At 40.8% G+C, this 17,627-nt stretch overlaps 1 protein-coding gene across 3 annotated transcripts in view; it reads right to left on the bottom strand.

Annotated features, from left to right (window-relative positions):
• Nucleotides 1-13,789, bottom strand: part of fermt2 (FERM domain containing kindlin 2) — a 50,580-nt gene extending 36,791 nt beyond the window's left edge. For all 3 annotated transcript variants that reach the window (XM_042500495.2, XM_042500497.2, XM_042500498.2), the window contains exons 1-2: nt 13,557-13,789; nt 10,746-10,903 (exon numbers count right to left, since the gene is read on the bottom strand). In XM_042500495.2, the coding sequence (XP_042356429.1) occupies nt 10,746-10,902 (157 nt within the window). In that variant the 5' untranslated portion in view covers nt 10,903; nt 13,557-13,789. The remainder of the gene's footprint in view (nt 1-10,745; nt 10,904-13,556) is intronic.
• Nucleotides 13,790-17,627: the final 3,838 nt, after the last annotated feature.

The raw sequence follows: 17,627 nt of genomic DNA, 5'->3' as shown, positions 1-17,627 counted from the left end.
AGGCACTCACTTGCATGTGCAGTCGTGGTAGATAGTATCAACATCAGATACCAACATGTGTAAAACAAGTTTGATAGCGACAGGTGATGACAATATCTGTATGGCAGACATGAGATAGAGTCACATGGGATCACAGTAGAAGATTATCACTATACAGTCCTTCAGACAGAAGTGGCAGCGAGAGAGGAGACAAACTTGTTTCTCAACTCAAGACGAACGATCAACTGATAAACTACACCCAGAATGCATCTGTTTAATCTGGTACACCACCAAGAGTGTGTAACAAATCATTTTTCCTGACTCTGACGTCCATAAAAGGTGAAATCATTGACTAATATTTTGAGCTATTCCAGCTGTGTCCTTCAGGTTTCCTCTAACCAATACCATTAAATCTCAAGTGCTTTTCATTGACAACCTGAGTTGAGCGAGGTTAGCTGAGCTTATTTCAGTCACTTATAGCTCAGCTTCCTGCCAACAGTCAATCAAACACGCCATTTATCACAGGCATTAAATATGCACAAACACGCCTGAACCCTTTCAAGCTGTCAAACTTTACCTGACAAAGCAGCTAGACAAAAGGACGCTTAATGCGGCCATAAGAGCTTTTTAGTCTCCAAAAATAAGAAACAAAATGTTGATTGAGGACGAGCCCTCTCTCAGTGATACACAGCTCATATCAAAGATCCTTTGAGGTCAAGGCTGGCCTACAAGGAGTTGGGGAACACTGTGGCAGATATTGATTCAACAGTATTTTCCTGCCACAACTGCTTCACTATATAGACACCCAGTCCAAATTTATAACTATTGATAACTTCTATTTTGAAAGGCAAACATGCTGTCCGGTTTCACAACAAATACACACAAACACACACACACACACACACACACACACACACACACACACACACACACACACACACACACAAATTCAACCATGCTAATCTATAGCTGAAGGTTTACAGCAGGGTTTCCCGACACATAATTTCTTTTTGGCAATTTATATTTTTGCAGCTGGACCATTCATCAGGAGCACAATTGGAATATACCGTCTGATTACTGACTGTTCCACTCTCAGAGCACTAAGCAGTGGATCACTAGGTGCAGTAAAAGTAAAAAAGTTTGCTTCTGCAGTAGCTGGCCCTGTCATTCATCAAACTGACCAGCTCGGATTGAGGCTTTTGCATAGGGATGGTGTTACTAGCGGTAACTCGCAGGTAGCTCGCGCCCATCGGCCCTGGCTGGTGCACACACAGTAAACTGAATAGTAGCAGAGTTAACCTATGAACCGTCATGTGTAAACAGTCAAAAATATTCTCAGCAGTTAACCAACTAATGTTCACATCCCTTAGCCCTGTCACACACACTTGTAACACTCAGGCTCACAGTTAAGGTCTTCACCTGGCAGCTTTGGTGGAACAGATTAACCCGTAGACCTGAGCTCTACAGGTGAAGTGGTAAAGGCAGAAAGAGCCCCTTTATCCTGTACAACACAGTAAGAGAGTCTGAAATCAGGAAATCTAGCAGCATGCAGCCTGTTGGGGTAAGAAAAGAGTGCAACAGTGCTGGCTTTGATGCATTAGGAGAGGCCAGGAGGGCTATTAGAGGAAACCTCCTTAGAGACAGATAGTTTGTATCCATTTGTGTCATAATACAAACACAGCAAAACAGTGGAGGTACTCCCCCTCCGCCCTGACACAGCTTTATGCAATTAAGTGTTCAGGGGCCCGGTGGAGTAATGACATTACAAAGAAACTCTGAGACTGAGATCAATGGAGCAGATAGGCAATATTCATCTGTCCTTCTATCCATGTATGCATCCTGCCTGCCAGACGTCCCCTCAGGACTGTGATAAGCCGGCCCACTGATGCCTCTGTGAGTTGAACAGGAAGCAGTCGCTCCCCAGCTTCTGGATGAATTACTCCAGAAACCCAGAGGAGATCAGCCAAAGTAAAATTATACTTGAGGTCGCTAAGTTCAATTATTGGACAATTTGCAACAGCACAAAACAATTGGCTGATTTATTAATTAATGAATGAACAGACTAATCTGACAATAATGCAGGTGCAAATACAAAAATCTTTACAGTTACAGATTTAATTGTTCAAGTTTTCTGCTTTGTACGTTTTTTTACATGTTGGTCAAACAAAATCAGTATTCATTTACGTTTTGTGATAATGATTATTTTTACCATTTTGAGACACTTTTCAAGCAAATGAGAAAATGAAATGGAAGTAAAACAGTGTCAACTTAAATGAGCTGGCTTTTAAATCATGCATAAACTTCAAGTGTGACGGAGCTGTAATGAAATCATTTAAACAATTTATGCTCTGTCAAAACTGCCTTAAAAAAGCCTCATCCCGCGGTTATGAAAACAAACACCCCTCTTCCCCCTTTGCATGTAAAAGGGAGAGCGCCGAGACAGACTGTGAGGCGGGGACACGTTCAAATGAATGAAATGAGGTCCGAGAGCACAGACAAAAACTCCATATCAGTTTACACCAGTGACACACAGGTGTGTGGTGTTACAACAACAATGTGCTGCTCTAACATTTCCTTCCAATGTGCTGCCTGCCACTACAGGAAGGTGAGAGGGACAAAAAGCAACAGGCATCAGATTCCCAGAGGAGCCATGAATGTTTGTTTCACTGCATTTTTAAGATGCCATCCCATGCTTTTTAAACATAAATTTGCAAAAAAAATTGCTAAATTCCTAGATGTCTTCTTTCGAATAATTCATCAAGTGACAATGAAGCATTTGCAGCTGATACAGTTCTCGTATGACTCTTACTGAAGGAACTGCATCAAAACAAACAGCTGTCAAAGTTTATTTTAGTCTTAACGGAAACTTTTCCAAACATAATGTGTAAGATATTAACTCAGCAGGACAGTACAGATTTACCATCACAGCTGGTTTATTTTCTTTTCATCGTCTCTTTAAATTCGTTATCAAACTACTAAAACAGATATGATAGCTCAAGTGAAATTCTAACTAACTTAACTCTCTCCACTGTCTGCACTGCCAAGCAGAATATTGACAAGAAGAAATACTTACGCTTGTGAAGACAAACTGCTTTTGTAGCCTCAGAAATAAATGTGATTAACTATATTAGTCATTCTGAGATCATTGTAAGTACTTCCCAGGGTTCCCTTACATTTTCATGGACAAAATTTTACAACTTTGAATGACTTCTCAAGGACTCATAATTAAAAAAAATGTTTCTTGTCAAACTTGCCAGGTGATTTTCTTTTACACATGTCAAACTATTCACACCTAATTTCAGCTAGCTGGCAAACATGAAGGAAGAGATGGACTGTGCGGAGAAAATGAGGAAAGGTACGTGATCCTAAACAAAACACTGTCACACAGAGATGCATATGAAATGATGTCGACAGCTACAGAAAATACGGTGTGCTGCTGTGGATAGACAGCCGGGTTTTACAGGTGGATTTACAGAGTGGGCAATTAAGTTGTTGGATGGTAAAACTACAAACTACAGATTTTTTGGTTTGTTTCAGGGGTTGGCAAGCTAATGATTATCAGGACTGTGCATCTTCCACTCCAAATGTGCAGCTGCAGGCTACCTGTTGGCTGCAAGTCTTTTATTTTTCTTCAAACTCGCACAAGTAGGTAAGGGTGGAGAGAAAAAAGAAGAATAGCTGTGCCAAGTCTTTTAATAATCGGGAAAACCCTGCTGTTTATTCTGCCATCGTGTTGCCTAAATGTTGGTGACTTTCTTATGTCATCAAACTTACATGCAAACAGACAATATATAGGTCAGCAAAATGATTAAGGTTATGTCCATATATCGTATGATAAGGCGATAAGTTATTATCGTGACAGGTCTAGAAATAATAAACATAGTTCAAAAACCTTGTAGTTTGTGCAAGTTACTAAAATTAAATCTCTATATATGGGGAACAATAAGTATTTATGTAAATATACAGGCCGAGGGTGTGTGAGCACATGTGCAAGAACAGCAGCGCAATCACTGTAGCATCTTGCTAGTGAAACAGGAAAGCTCTGGCCTGGGCAGGACCGCTACTTAGGCTAACTACTTCCTGTCAGAGAGATTAGAGAGTTGGATGATCACACAGGCTGCCAGGCCGTTTCTCACTTCGTAATGCCAGACATTTAGGATGGCTCCACAGTCGCAATCAATACGTCTCATTACACATGGTGATATATCTCAACTGTGGCAAGCTGACACGAGGAGAGGGAAAGTGGTTATAGCCGTCAATCAAAGAAATCTCCCACTGCCCTGGTGTGTGATATTAAATGTCAAGAGATGTTCACAGCTCTCAGGACAGATACGACTACAGTATCTAAGCTCTTCATCTTCCTCTCTGCAGGGACTGAGGACCCATCTCTCCCCTAAAACAGAATCATATCCTTCAGAAATTCCCATAAACACCGAGAGGGCAGGAAGGCGGGAATGCAAGGAAGGCACGAGGGAGAGGGCGCATAAAAAAAGCCCAGAGGAAGTTCAGCATCCTGTGTTAAATCGCGTCTGTTTCCTAATGAAACATGCACTCCATTGTCGAACCCAAGCCATCTCCCTCTGGTTACCATAACCTGCAGCAGACAGCATTTTGGCATCGCAAAAAGGACACAGAACTCAGATAGCCGACAAATTAAGCATCTTGAAAGCAAAAGCTGCTCAAGCAAAAGTCGCTCTAAATCAATACTAACTGAACACTAGAACTTTAAGTGGTGTTTGCTTTTTTGTTAGAAATGCCTCTGAATAAAGGGATAAAAAAAATGAATGTTATGGTTACTTGCACTCACATTTCCGAAATGATTTGCTCTAACGAAACTGAAGTGAATGCGGGATGATTCGCCAATTCACTTTGCGAAGTGAATATGTAGGTCATCGCAAATACAAAACACACATTTTCTCTGACATGCAGGGAAAGTTCTCTGCGGCTGGCTGGTGGTGCGGCAGCCAAAAACTGCAGGCCCCACACTGGAAACAACCGCACGAACTATCAGAGTCACACTAGACCAATTAGTTTGCTCAAGTTCTATTTATGGAACGCCGAAGAGTCGGCGGACATGAACCTGGTTCAGAAACCGGGAGAAAGTGAACAATGTGTACTTCAGTGTATTGATTATATGGCCTTGATACATGGCTGATGTCAAACATTTAGATGAAGAGGAGGTGAGAGGAAGGGGGGGGGGAGAAGGAAAAAGAGGGAGTTGACAAAGAGAGAGGGGGGGTGAAGCAGGCAGCAGAGAATCCAGCAATGACGGCAGCGACCAGAGAACAACATGCCAAACCCTGGAAGTCATTTCCTGCTTCATCGAAGACTTTTATGGAATTCTAGCAGCGTGGCTAACGTCACAACGAGAAGGGAGAGACGGAGAGAGAAAGCTCGGGCCTTTCTCACTCCACGCAACCCCCCAGCGCCCACCCCCACCCCATCGCTCTCTTTCCCTCCCATTTTCTTCCCCATCCACTCCCTCTCCCCTCAGCTGTCTTTTGTGAGGCTAAGCAGAGCCAACACGGCCAGGCTGCTTCCAGTAGTACGAGTGTAACATTCTCACAAATCATTTACATTTACCAGCTAATCACGCAGCTCATTTCAAAACTTGCTTTTTCAGTGGTCTGCACCATTAGATAAGATGTGTTATTCTTATCTAAAGGCTTGACAGGCTTGATAGTCTGAGGCCTTGACTCCAGGCTCATGATTTCGCTGTACAATGTACACGTGACAATAAAGAATTCTTATTACTATCATTGTTATTGAGTTCAACATTAGGATTTTCCATTTCCACGCAAGTCAAACTGTGCTGCGTCATTTTGCATTTCCATTACTAGCTTAAACGCGCCGAGTTGTGCCAAGACAGGTCAACCACCTCCAAACAGGTTGTGATGACGTCAGATTGTCTTTGTCACCATTATTCAGCCTCAACATTCAGTGACATGATTGCATTGCAATCAAAAATGTGCATTGGTATTTAAATAAATGCAGAGCAAATAATGAAACTGAGAAACAAAAGGGATCTATATTTCACATATAGTTAGCAAGCTCTAGACTGAGACAAAATTATTTAATTCCCTGTGCCGGTCAAAGGCTGCCAGCAGCAATCAGCAACCTTTAAGCTGAAATGGGTTTTTTGCATGATACTTTGTTTGTTTGTTTGCTTTACCAGAGAGTCAAATCATCAGTCAGACACCCTAAGTTGACTTAAATTGCACAGAGCAGTTTTTTTTTTTTGCTAGTCAGCGTGCTGTGCATTGTGCTTCTGGGAATATTTTGGAGAAAAGAGATCTTCTGCTTAGAAGTGGTGAATTTACAGCGTACAGCAAGTTCATGCTGAACGTCCAACGAAACCCGATCAAATTTTAAAACATCGTTGGTCCACGAGTGCACCATCATGCAAAGATGCAAATACCTGTCGTGCTGAGCTGGTACGACCCAAGTCAAACCAAGCACGTGCATGGAAAAGTCCTACAATATCACTAAAAAAGTTCTCCTTTCCACCTTCAGCATGTGCAAAGTAGCAGTGCATTTGTGTGAAACATTGATAGCTTAAGCCTTTACTGTAAGCAACACTTTACCAGACTGAAAAGCAGTGTACCTTGGGAACAATCCCTCTGAATCCAAGTCCCGCCAGCTAATGTTGTTTGTACAATATTTGTTTTCCCTTCTTAATGGCAATATTAGCTTTTAGAGAGGAGGGCACCACTTTTGGAAAACATCAACAAAGTTGGAGAAGGCAGCAGTGATGGTAAGCAGGGAGGACTGAAAGGATTATAGGAGTGGGGGACCAGGGGGGTGGTGAATCAGCTGGCTTTAAATACTGCTCTCCTGGAGTGCTGCAAAGGAAATGGAAGCAGCGTTCGCTCCCGTGATCAATAGCTAAGTGCCTTCCTGGCATTTGTCTATTTAATCTATTATCGAAGGCCATCTGAGCCTGCAATGTGGGCGAAAGACCTGCAGCTCACAGGAAGAGCTGAAAGATGGATGCAGGACGCATGTGGACAAGACACACCCACACAACCCTGCTCACGTGTGGAAACACGCGCACAATACTACTAATGAGAACACTGGCTATCGTGCAGGAGACGGCTGACGTGACACTCTTGCACAAACACGTACTGCCTCTGAAAACAGTTACAAATGTTTACAGCTAAAAAAAACAACAACGAAAAACAGCAAACAGAAACAAGTGCTGTAAGTCTTGAAGAAAGCAAGTACTGAATCACAGGAGGTCCTTCATTTGGAGTGTCAGAGACCGAGAGACAGACAGAGAGGGGGGAAGGACAGAGAGAGTTGTGTCATTGCACCAAGATGTCCTTTCAATGTAAGACAGACGCACTGCCTGCCAAAAGTCTGTGGTATCTACGTGTCCCTTCTCACAGCAGCATGTACATGTGCATGTGCATTTGCACGTGTACAGATCTATGTATAACCACCATGTCAAAGCAATCAGCAGATATAAAAGTGGATATGTGACAACACTTCCAAGGTGTGCGGTGAGGACTGTGCAGCACTGTCACCTGTAGCCCTGTAGGAAACCTGTAGGAAAGAGTTTTCTCAGTTTTAAGCCGGCAGCACCAAATTGTCTGTGTAATAGGGACAGCAAGCAGGACAGGACAGGTATGACGCTTTGACAATGTTGCATGTGTGTGACCAACTGCCAGGAGATTTAAAAAGCAGCTAGCAGCAGTTAGCAGCTGACTCAAATACCTCATTTCCACTGCAATTAATGGGTGCATGCGGGGTTTTAAACACGGGTAGCCCCGTTAAATGTCTGTTTTCCCACTGCCACATTTACTGCTGGAGAGGGAGTCAGACTTTCTGTCAGCTGGTGTGGATGTGGATGTGTGTGTGTGTGTGTGTGTGTGTGTGTGTGTGTGTGTGTGCGTGCGTGCGTTCATCCGGGTGTTGCGTTCTCATCAATGCCGATCAGAGCCGGAGACGATTAAAAACCTGTCCACTGCAGAGTCAATTGACCCGGGTGCGAATGCCGATTGTACGCATTCCCATTGCATTAAAGAGCCTGATGTTAGCGGGTGCTAGTGGGTTTTTTGTGCAGTGGGAATGAGGCTAAAGAAGAATAGCGACTGAAAATGTCAACAAATTGGGGAGACAATAGCCTCTTTTAAACTGCCTGCTCAAGACAGGAATACCACACCGTTCTGACGCCTCGCCGCTCTTTATGTAAAGGTACAATAACGGAATGAGGGGACAGAGTTGTCTCACCTTTGAGCTGCCACTACAGGTAGTAACAGCCCTGAAACAGTGTCTTTATAAAGAGGAGAGCGGCAGGATGGGATCATGTGCAGAACACGTGTGTTTTGATGATGCGTAATGCATGCAACCCACTGCAGGAGATCTAAAAAGCAGCTAGCAGCAGTTAGCGGCTAAATCAAAGATGAAGAACAATGGCCGTAAATGTCCGCAAACTGGAAAAACAATGAGACACGGGAGCTCCTTACCGTCAGAGCAGTGGATAAGATCAGTCGCCATATAATAGACATGGTAAAAGAGAGTTATTGTTTAGATAGCGATGCCGATGCATTTGTTATACGTCACATCTCTTTTGCCTCCACAACACCAGTATGCTATCTAGAATCAAACACTGGGGCTGCATTATGCCAGTGTTAAAGGGTGACAGTTTGCTTACTATTTTCTCTATTGTAATAAGTAACTCAAATTAACTTTCACTGTTTCCTATTATATCAAATTGTAAGTTGGGGTTGGTTTATGTAAGAAGGTCTAAAAAAAAAAACAAAAAAAAACCTGTAATATGTTATTTCTTTTGACAAATTTTCATCAAGAGGTTTGTCTAAACTGTTCTTAATGTTTATTAAAGAAATGTTTATTTTCTGGACTATCATAAGCATATCTACTTTGCCTGTTCCAAACACAGAACACAGTGTATCACATGAATAATGTACAGTTTCCTGCAGCGTGTGGCCATGTGGAAAACCCATGTGGTCGGTGGGTTAATGATTACAGTGGAAAGCAACCTGTTGACTCAGGGTAGGAGGACGATGGCAGTCAAATGAAATGTCCCCACACTCACTTTGTGAAACTTTTTTAAAAGGCACAAATACACTCTCAAAAACTCACAGAGCATTTTAATGCCAGTTCTGATTCTGCAATAATGACGGTAATTTGGTAATAATGCAGACAGATTTTAAATATGTTTAAGAATAGTAACCAAGGCTTGAGTTACAGTACTATTTTGATAAGACAGTGGAGCAACCATACACACCCACATCTTGTTATTTTACTTTGGCGCAACAACAACCAACTATGGTCAACAAATCACAACAATTGTCAACTGCGGATGTCAAGATCTCAAACCACCGGAATCCTGAGCCGATAAAAAAGGACAAGTCATCCTTAAGACAGGAAAAAAGAAATCTTGGCATGATGAAAACAAAAACAGTCAACTCCCATCACAGCATGATGGTTGAAAACATGTCAACTTGATATAACTGTGATACAACTGATTCAACAGCAAACACGTGAGGCCAAATGTTATTTCTACAACAATAGAAATCTATTGAAAAGGTTCAACATTGTTATAAATCAATTATCCAACTTTTATGACACGAATAACTCAAAGACTTTCCCCACACTACACCTCAGAGAAGGTGTCACATCAAGAAAGGTCATAACCTTCAGCCAGACCTTAACAAGAAGGGCAAACACAAGTCAAACAATGGATAAGGCCAAGCCTTGAGTGGAGTTGGACCAATAAATTCACGTCGTCCCACACGCGGCAGCAACACTGCACTCGCCTTGTGTAGATGCTGCTCTGCAGCACAGACGACCGCAGAGAACAAAGACCTCAATTATGTGGAACTCCAACAAGAGAGCTAAAAACGGAACCATGGGCAGGGAATAAAACCTTGGGAGCGCTGCAGGAATGCTGAGCGTTCAAGCGCCATCAACACACAACGCACTGTCACTCCCAAATCGCACTGCCGCCACCACTGAACTTTCTCCAGCCTCCATGAAGCAGGGCAGTGTTCAAGTGGCTGGAACAGAGGACTCTTATGCTTACTTGCACCCAAAACTTGTCAAGTGCGTAACTGTAGTTGCAGAACAGTGCGTGATACAGAGGGGGGAGGGAAGCTGTGTATGGTTTCTTTATACCTTGGGTTACTGACCTATATACACTGCTGGGTAACAAAGAGGAACATTAACCCCTGAGAGGCAAGTCCTCAAGCCTGAAAGAGGAGTTTGAGCGGGTGTCATGCAACAAAGGTCCATACTCATTAAATTGTCTCCAAAGACAATAATGTGGCTTTTTCCCAACCTCTGCTTTCATACGTTTTCTGTTAGTGTTTCTGTCAGAAAGCATACTTTTAAGTTCTCAGCATTGAGTTGGAGAATGTATGCTCTTATTAACTTTGGCAAGTATTAAAAAACAGTCTGCACATTCACAAAGAGTGGTGTTTACTTAGAGGAATCTCACTTCTCAGAATGGCAACTATTTTGAGAGAGAAAAGAGGCATTTATTGCCCCACAAATATGAACAGATAATACAAAGTCACCACTGACACACACAAAATCCTGCTTTAGCAAGATGGTACAGGATCAGAGATTAAAGGAAAGGACTTTAATTACCGCCAACAATATCACTCTAATGCAAATGGAATCCATCTTTAATCTGCACAGTAGACTGCTGTTATTTCTGTCATGTGTAGAAATCAGTTAATTGAGACTAAGATCAAGTTTGTTTAATGCTTTAAAAAGCCACAGTGAACATGCACGCATACCTAGTTTCTCCACGAGTTTCAGCATGACTCCGCCGATGTGGATCTCCCCAGTTACCCTCAGCGACACGTCCCTGTGGAGGTCAGTGACATGCATCTTCAGTTCCCACGTTCCGTCGGCGTAACAGCCATCGGGCATCCGGATCCCGTCCAGCGCCATCCTGTCAAACAGACCCACAGTCAGGAGGGGAAGAGGTCCAGCTAAACTTTTGCCACACTGGAGTGAAATGAAACCTTTTGACCCTCTGGAATGAATATATGCGGTGCAAAGCCCACGCATGCAAGGTCTTGGGAAAAAAACTTTTAGATATCAAGCAGACTCAGCTGATATTTCTGTGCATGTGTACTTAGCAGGGGTGTAAATTAACTCGGTATATTTACTCAAGTTCTTGAGCACAGTGCTTTACTTGAGTACTTTCATATATATCCCTCTACCTGGGGGAAACTATACATTTATAGTCCATTGCATTTAAAGTATCTGGCAGCTGTGGTTGCTGGTTACTTTGCAGATTAACATTTTACATTCAACATATTTGATTACGTCATAGAGCAATGCACACCAAACCAATGGCATAAAAAGGAGCTGGACTGGGCACCACTTAGACATGCCACGCCACTAAAATAATGCTTATACATAAAGGCATTGGATGGACAACAGGACAACAGTAAATGTGTCTTCCCTCAGAGGTTTTGCATTACCATTAGCCTAAGCTATGCTAGGTATACTTTTTAAAAAGGGCACTGCAGTGCACATCATACTGCACATTAAAATCAGCTGACTGCTCACAGTATGGATGGTGCTGCTCCTGCAGAAACACTTGTCTGGAGGATTTTTCCAAAGTAATTGTAAACCATGATGATGTCATAGTGATGTCATCAGGGTTACGGTCAGTAAACTTGGGACTGAAATTACAGATTTATCATCGAAAGCCTGTGGTACAGACTGGAGGTGTGGGGTTTACAGTACGTGGGCATTTGTTGGGCACTGTACGTCGACAATATTGTACATTTTTTAAAGATTTTGCATCAAGATAATCAAGTTTCTTAACTTAGATAGTTAGTTAGTGGATAGAGTACACTGGATTTGACATAGAGACATGTTCATCTAATTAATTTATCCATAAACAGATTTCCCATTGATATTTTCATATATATAGCTATGTCATGTTATATTGTCCACTCCTTACACAGGGTGTCAGTGTCAGACATTTACACTGATTTTTTTAATGCTTTTTATGCTTTTTAAGACGTTCTTAAGATCATTTTTAACAAATATTAGACTGACTTTTGGACAGATCCTCTTCCTCTTATCCAGGCATTGCAGTTAAGTGTAAAGGTAAGGACATGTGGTCCCATGCAAATGTAGCTTTTATGCAGAAATATGGTTAAGAGTGAATTAGGCTAATCTACATTTTGCCATGGTAAATAAATGCAAGAGTAAAGTAAAAGTAGGATAAAGCCAGATACTCCTGTGAAACAAGTACCTGGTACAGATAATGTAGCCCACTTTTTCGAGTATCAAAGTATAAAAAACCTGTACTCCTAATGAAGGGAAAACCTTAAACCTGTGTTAAATCTCCTACTTTTGTGATAGTAAAAGAAAGATATAAAGCTCATTTCTTTTTCTCATTTTGTTTCCTGAAAAATAAAAACATAGCAATTTCAGATCAACCTAGATTAATTTCAGGCTCAAAATAACAACTTTAGTTAAGGTCCCGAACATAAGGAGTACAGGTACAGATAATTAAGCTAGTTGAACATATACAGATGTCAATACAGATGATGGTGTACTGGCTTATCTCCAGTTAAAAGCGCCAGCAGTAGCATCAATGGTAGGTTTAAAGATTTGTAACATCAGAAATGTGGACATTTGCATGACTAAGTCTGACAGAAAAAATGTAAAGATGGATGAATGAATTAGATAAAATGTTGCAATTAACACCTGACAAATTTAAGACTATTTAATGACTTTTTAAGCTTAATATCAACAAAATTTAAGACATTTGAAATCTTTTTAACCTGTAGACACCCTGCTAAGGAGGTTTACCCTTAACGATGAGTACTTACAACTTCTTAAATATATGGTATTGCAAATAAATGTATCTGCTGATTTGGCACAATACTGGAAGGCAGAACTTGTACTGCTACTTTAACTCTTGAAAAGTAAGATGTACTTCTTCCAACAATAGCACACCGTTATAGAAATAGGCTACTACTATTTCAGCTCACTAATGAACATTTGACCCTTAATGATGACTAAGAAAAATAAGGGTTAACAGCACCATCACTGTGGCTCTCCTCATGCTCTTTGCTGGGAACAAGACGCGCCCTGTTGTGTGAAGTCGCTGCCAAAAAGTTACATTATAGCCGATCTGTCATCCTGTGATCTGTGGGGCTGTCCAGTACAAAGTGGCCTGGCGATCAAAACAGCCGTCTGATCGATACACAAGGCCGAACAAAGGCTACAGGCCTGCGGCTACAACTTCAATAAGCACCTTTGGCAGCTATTCCTACCGCAAAAGTGCCGGTTCACCTGTTAAAAATAACGGTAAAGGCTCTCTTACAAATAGGCGGAGGGGTTAATTATGTAAGCAGAGTCCGTACAAGAGCTCCCCGGCTACATGCACACTCACTCAGTCGGTCGTTAAGGGGGGTAAGTTCACGAGAAAGTGTTTTAAACCACTCAAATGAGGAAAAGAGTTGTAAATGAAGGTAAATATAAGAAAAGCGGTGCGACAGACAAAAACGTTTTCATATTTTTGAGCGGCGAACTAGCAAAGCTTTGAGGACGAACATTTAAATCTGTGTACTCACCTTCACAAAGACGAAAAAAACCGCACTAAAACAGTCGACTACACGGTTCAGAACAAGTTCCCCCGCTTTAAATCATGTATGAAGAGTTTTTAGACAATAAAAACAGAAAGAAATCCCCGAAGAACTCGCTGAAGAAGTGAAGTATCCCAAACAGTTTTCCTGCAGGCTTCGGCTTAATGGAGTCCAGCCGTCCCTCTTTCTCCCTCCCTCTTTCCAGCAGCGGATAACGTCACTGCTCCAATCCCACTTTTCCTTTCATACTGGGAGCTTTTCTGGTCGCCCACTGGCCCCCCTGTCACCTCACACACTTCACACACACACACACTCAGGACCTGTGAGGGGGACTGTGGGTTACTTGTGCCATTCTGACGTTTCTTTGTTCATTAGAAAGCCACTTTGTAAGAATAGTGTTTTTATCATCATTTGACATGTAATTTGGTGTGATAGTCAGCCTAAACACACTTTAAACTGTCAAAAACAATCTGACTTTTGTTTTTAGCTTTTGTTTGGCACACAGGTGTTTTCTGGTCAAAGTAAAAAAAAAAAAAAAAATGTTGCTTTCATCACCTGAAGTTATTTTTAATGTTAAAATATCTGTAATTTGCTGACTTTTATAAGGGTGAGGGTGACATTTCAGTTATTTAAAAAATGGTCTACAGACTAATTTTTTCTTTTTTCAAAAAACTGAGTTAGAGATATTAGAAAAGTGTAAACTCTGATTTATTAAGTCTGCGATGAGTAGTGTTAGGCTAATTTCATCACAATTTTGAGTCAAATGTGAGCACGGCTGATGGCACACTGATTTGGGGGGTTGCAAAATGAACAGTTGTAACTATAAATGTATTTTGAGCAATTACAACTATTTCAAAAGATTTAAAATACTTTTTTTTTAATGATTTTTTAAAAGATTATTTTCAATGTTCAGTGGAAAAGGTAACTATACCGTCCTACTTATAAAATGCTTAAAATGTTGTTTATTTTCAAAATCGGCATTGAGTTAAATGTCCAGCTGTCCCCTGATGGGGTACAAATACACAACATGTATTTAATGAAACATTTGTGTACATCAAAACATTTTTATTAATAACAGAGGCCTTAAGCTTTTATTTGCTCCTGGTTCAAATTTTCATAACATTTCTATGCGGGAAATACGGGAGAAGGTGAAAAGCGTTCCAACCAACCCCAAACTCCCCTAAATCACATACTGTTGGAGAAAGTTAAATACAGAAATTCATAATATTTCATCATTTGATTGAATATTGAATCTTATTATAGGGTTTAAATAGTGATTACAGGTGCAGAAAAGTAATACAAACTATAATATTTACCTCTTGACGTATAACACTGACTTACTTTTAAGAACAATCAGCCAAAATCAGGTATTTGTTTGAGTTTTAATGTCATTTTCACTTTTGGCTTGGTAAAACATAATAAAATAAATTTTAAAAATGATTTTAAGTAGTACAGTATGTAATTATGAAAAAAAGGACAGGCTTGTGTTTTAGTGCAGATTTCATCAAACTGCAGCCCTCTACGGACCAAAAATTCAACGCTGTGTGGATAATGGACACGCAGTGAAGATCTCAGGCTGCCTTTTATGGCAATAGTGCTGCTGAACGTTGCAGCAGCAGCAACATCCAGGGACCTTTGGGTCTTTAGCCCCGGGAGTAACAGCACAAAATAACAAGGCAGTTTGGTTTTGTCACTTTTACAGTTTTAATAACTGCTTCTCCTTTTTTCTTTTCAGTGTAGACCAATTCCTTTATAAAGCCTTAGAAATTAGCCAAGGTATACAGATATCTAGTTTCATTCCTGACACATCACATATATTCAAGGAGCATTTTACTGTAGTGTCGTAGCTGCTCCATGTGGAAGTTTATCAAAGTGACCTCACATATTCTATGGAGCTCTAAAGTAAAGAATTTCATCATATTTCATCGCTTTATCTAATATAAAATCTTACTCTGAAGCACAGAAAGTAGGGGAGAGCGGGGTAGCTTGTGACGTTTTTCCATTGGTATAAAATAACACACACACTTGTGTGTTAAACTTCCTTAACACATACAAGTGTCTGCTAACAATTTAAGTTTTTTAAGGCACAATTTTGTAAAATGTATAAGGAAATTCTGCATCCCTGGGGTGGTTGCTCTGGGCTAAATATATATATATAATTTATATTGACATAAATCACAGTGTAAATTTGAACACCTTATAAAATATGTATACCTGCAGACAAGTATTTGAAAAATACAATGTCTGCTTTGGATATAATATAAAGGTATAACAAATATAACGTCTCACAAAATGGAGAGATGAAAACTAAAGTACCAGTATTTCCATATTATCCTAAAGTACAGTAAATACATAATTATCCTTATTGTTATTACTTCACCTGATTTCACTTATGAAACTTATTCTACTGCATGTACAAACTATATTCAGCTCTTACACAACAACATTATAGTGCATCAGAAACTCTTTAAAATACTAAAACTCTGATTTGTGCAGAGACATTTATAACCATCTGAAGCAGTCTCCCAATTTTGCCGTCTAACTATGAGAAAATTATCTTGTGCAGGTTAATGTTTTCTTCTCCCTGTGCACCAAATTCAGGTTTGTAATGGAGGTGTAAAACAATGCAACTGCATGTCGTCAGTGTCTGAGGATCATAGCTTTCCACTGAATGCAAGACACTGAAGATAATATTGTCTGCAGGTTGGTGCTCGAGTCTCCACCGCTGCAGATGAATAATGACGTTTTATGAGTGCATTCAAACAAATGATCAGCTGGAGGGAAAGGATTGAAAAAAAGGCTGCCGTCTTCTTTCTTTCCAAAGCAGCAGCACAATACACACTTCAACACAACACACACAAGTGGTCCGCAGTAAAGACCCATGAATCATCAGTGTTTCTGGCTCGGTACCCTGGTGAACTCGCTCAGCTCCAATCCTCCAGCTCAGGAATCTGGGCCTTCAGACTACGTTCAGCATCAAAGCAATTTATAACCTCTCTCCCTGCAGCTCCGACCTCGTCGTCAGTGTCTGGCACCCGACCCATTGCCTTTTATAGGCTGTGTTTTAATTGCAGAGTAAACATTTGAGTCAGATGCAGAGCAGGAGAAGGAGAAGGAGAAGGAGAAAGAGAAGGAGAAGGAGAAGGGGAAGGAGAGATGGCTTGGCTGCTGATGTGGATGAGGAGGGAGGAGGTGCGGGGAGAAGGAAAAGGTTTTTATTGTCTGCTGGGGTCACCTCTGGAAAAACATAAATCTATTTTTCTGCTATGGACTGTAGTTGGTGACATTTGATTGTGTAAAACTTTCTTTTCATTTTAATGCCAATTTGACATTTTATCTTACAACCTAAAATCATAACTCATCAAGTCCTACAAGTGAAAAACGGGAACATTAAGTGTCAAAATAGTTCAATTAAAGGTCATTAAATGGAAATAGGAAAGGAGAAAGCACACTGACTGGACAACAGATGGTCAATGGAGTCTTTGTTCCAGTATTACCAATAGATGACTGACCTCTTCTGGTCAAACACAGAACAGCAGGGCCAAATGCATTATTTATGAGTGTCACCTCTGTACTAAATGGCCCCATCTGTGAGCCTTGCCTTTGCAGATGTTGCTAAAGTGCATTAAAGCACCAGTAACTCATATGGAAGCCATGGCTGCTTGTGAATAACAAAGTCAGCTTTGTTATTCACATCAGGGGGCCTCGGAAGGAATCTGATCTGACTTTCAGACGAACAAATAGCTCTATTGTCCTCCAAAATCAGTCTGGAAATGAGCAATGAGACCATCTTCCTCTGGAGATTTCAACCTCCTCGTCCTTCTATGCAACAGCATAAACAGAGTCCAATTCAGATATTTTTCCCCTCTTATTATTCATCTCATATGACAGATAAAGGCGAGTCATCCCAGGTGACAACATGATTGCACGGGTCAATTTTAAGATTTTGACCTATTTTGCCTCTATGACATGTCCTCTTACAGATGTGGATAGAAAACGTCACGAATACACATTTAGGTTAGTTTTGGAAATATATGTAAAAAGTGTACATGTAATTAG

Source organism: Plectropomus leopardus, chromosome 14 (assembly GCF_026936395.1).
Source record: "Plectropomus leopardus strain MGB_pleo_1.0 chromosome 14, ASM2693639v1, whole genome shotgun sequence".
In the NCBI taxonomy this organism is placed as follows: Eukaryota; Metazoa; Chordata; class Actinopteri; order Perciformes; family Serranidae; genus Plectropomus; species Plectropomus leopardus.
The sequence above is the reverse complement of the archived record's forward strand: the minus strand, read 5'-3'. Positions and strand labels throughout refer to the sequence as shown.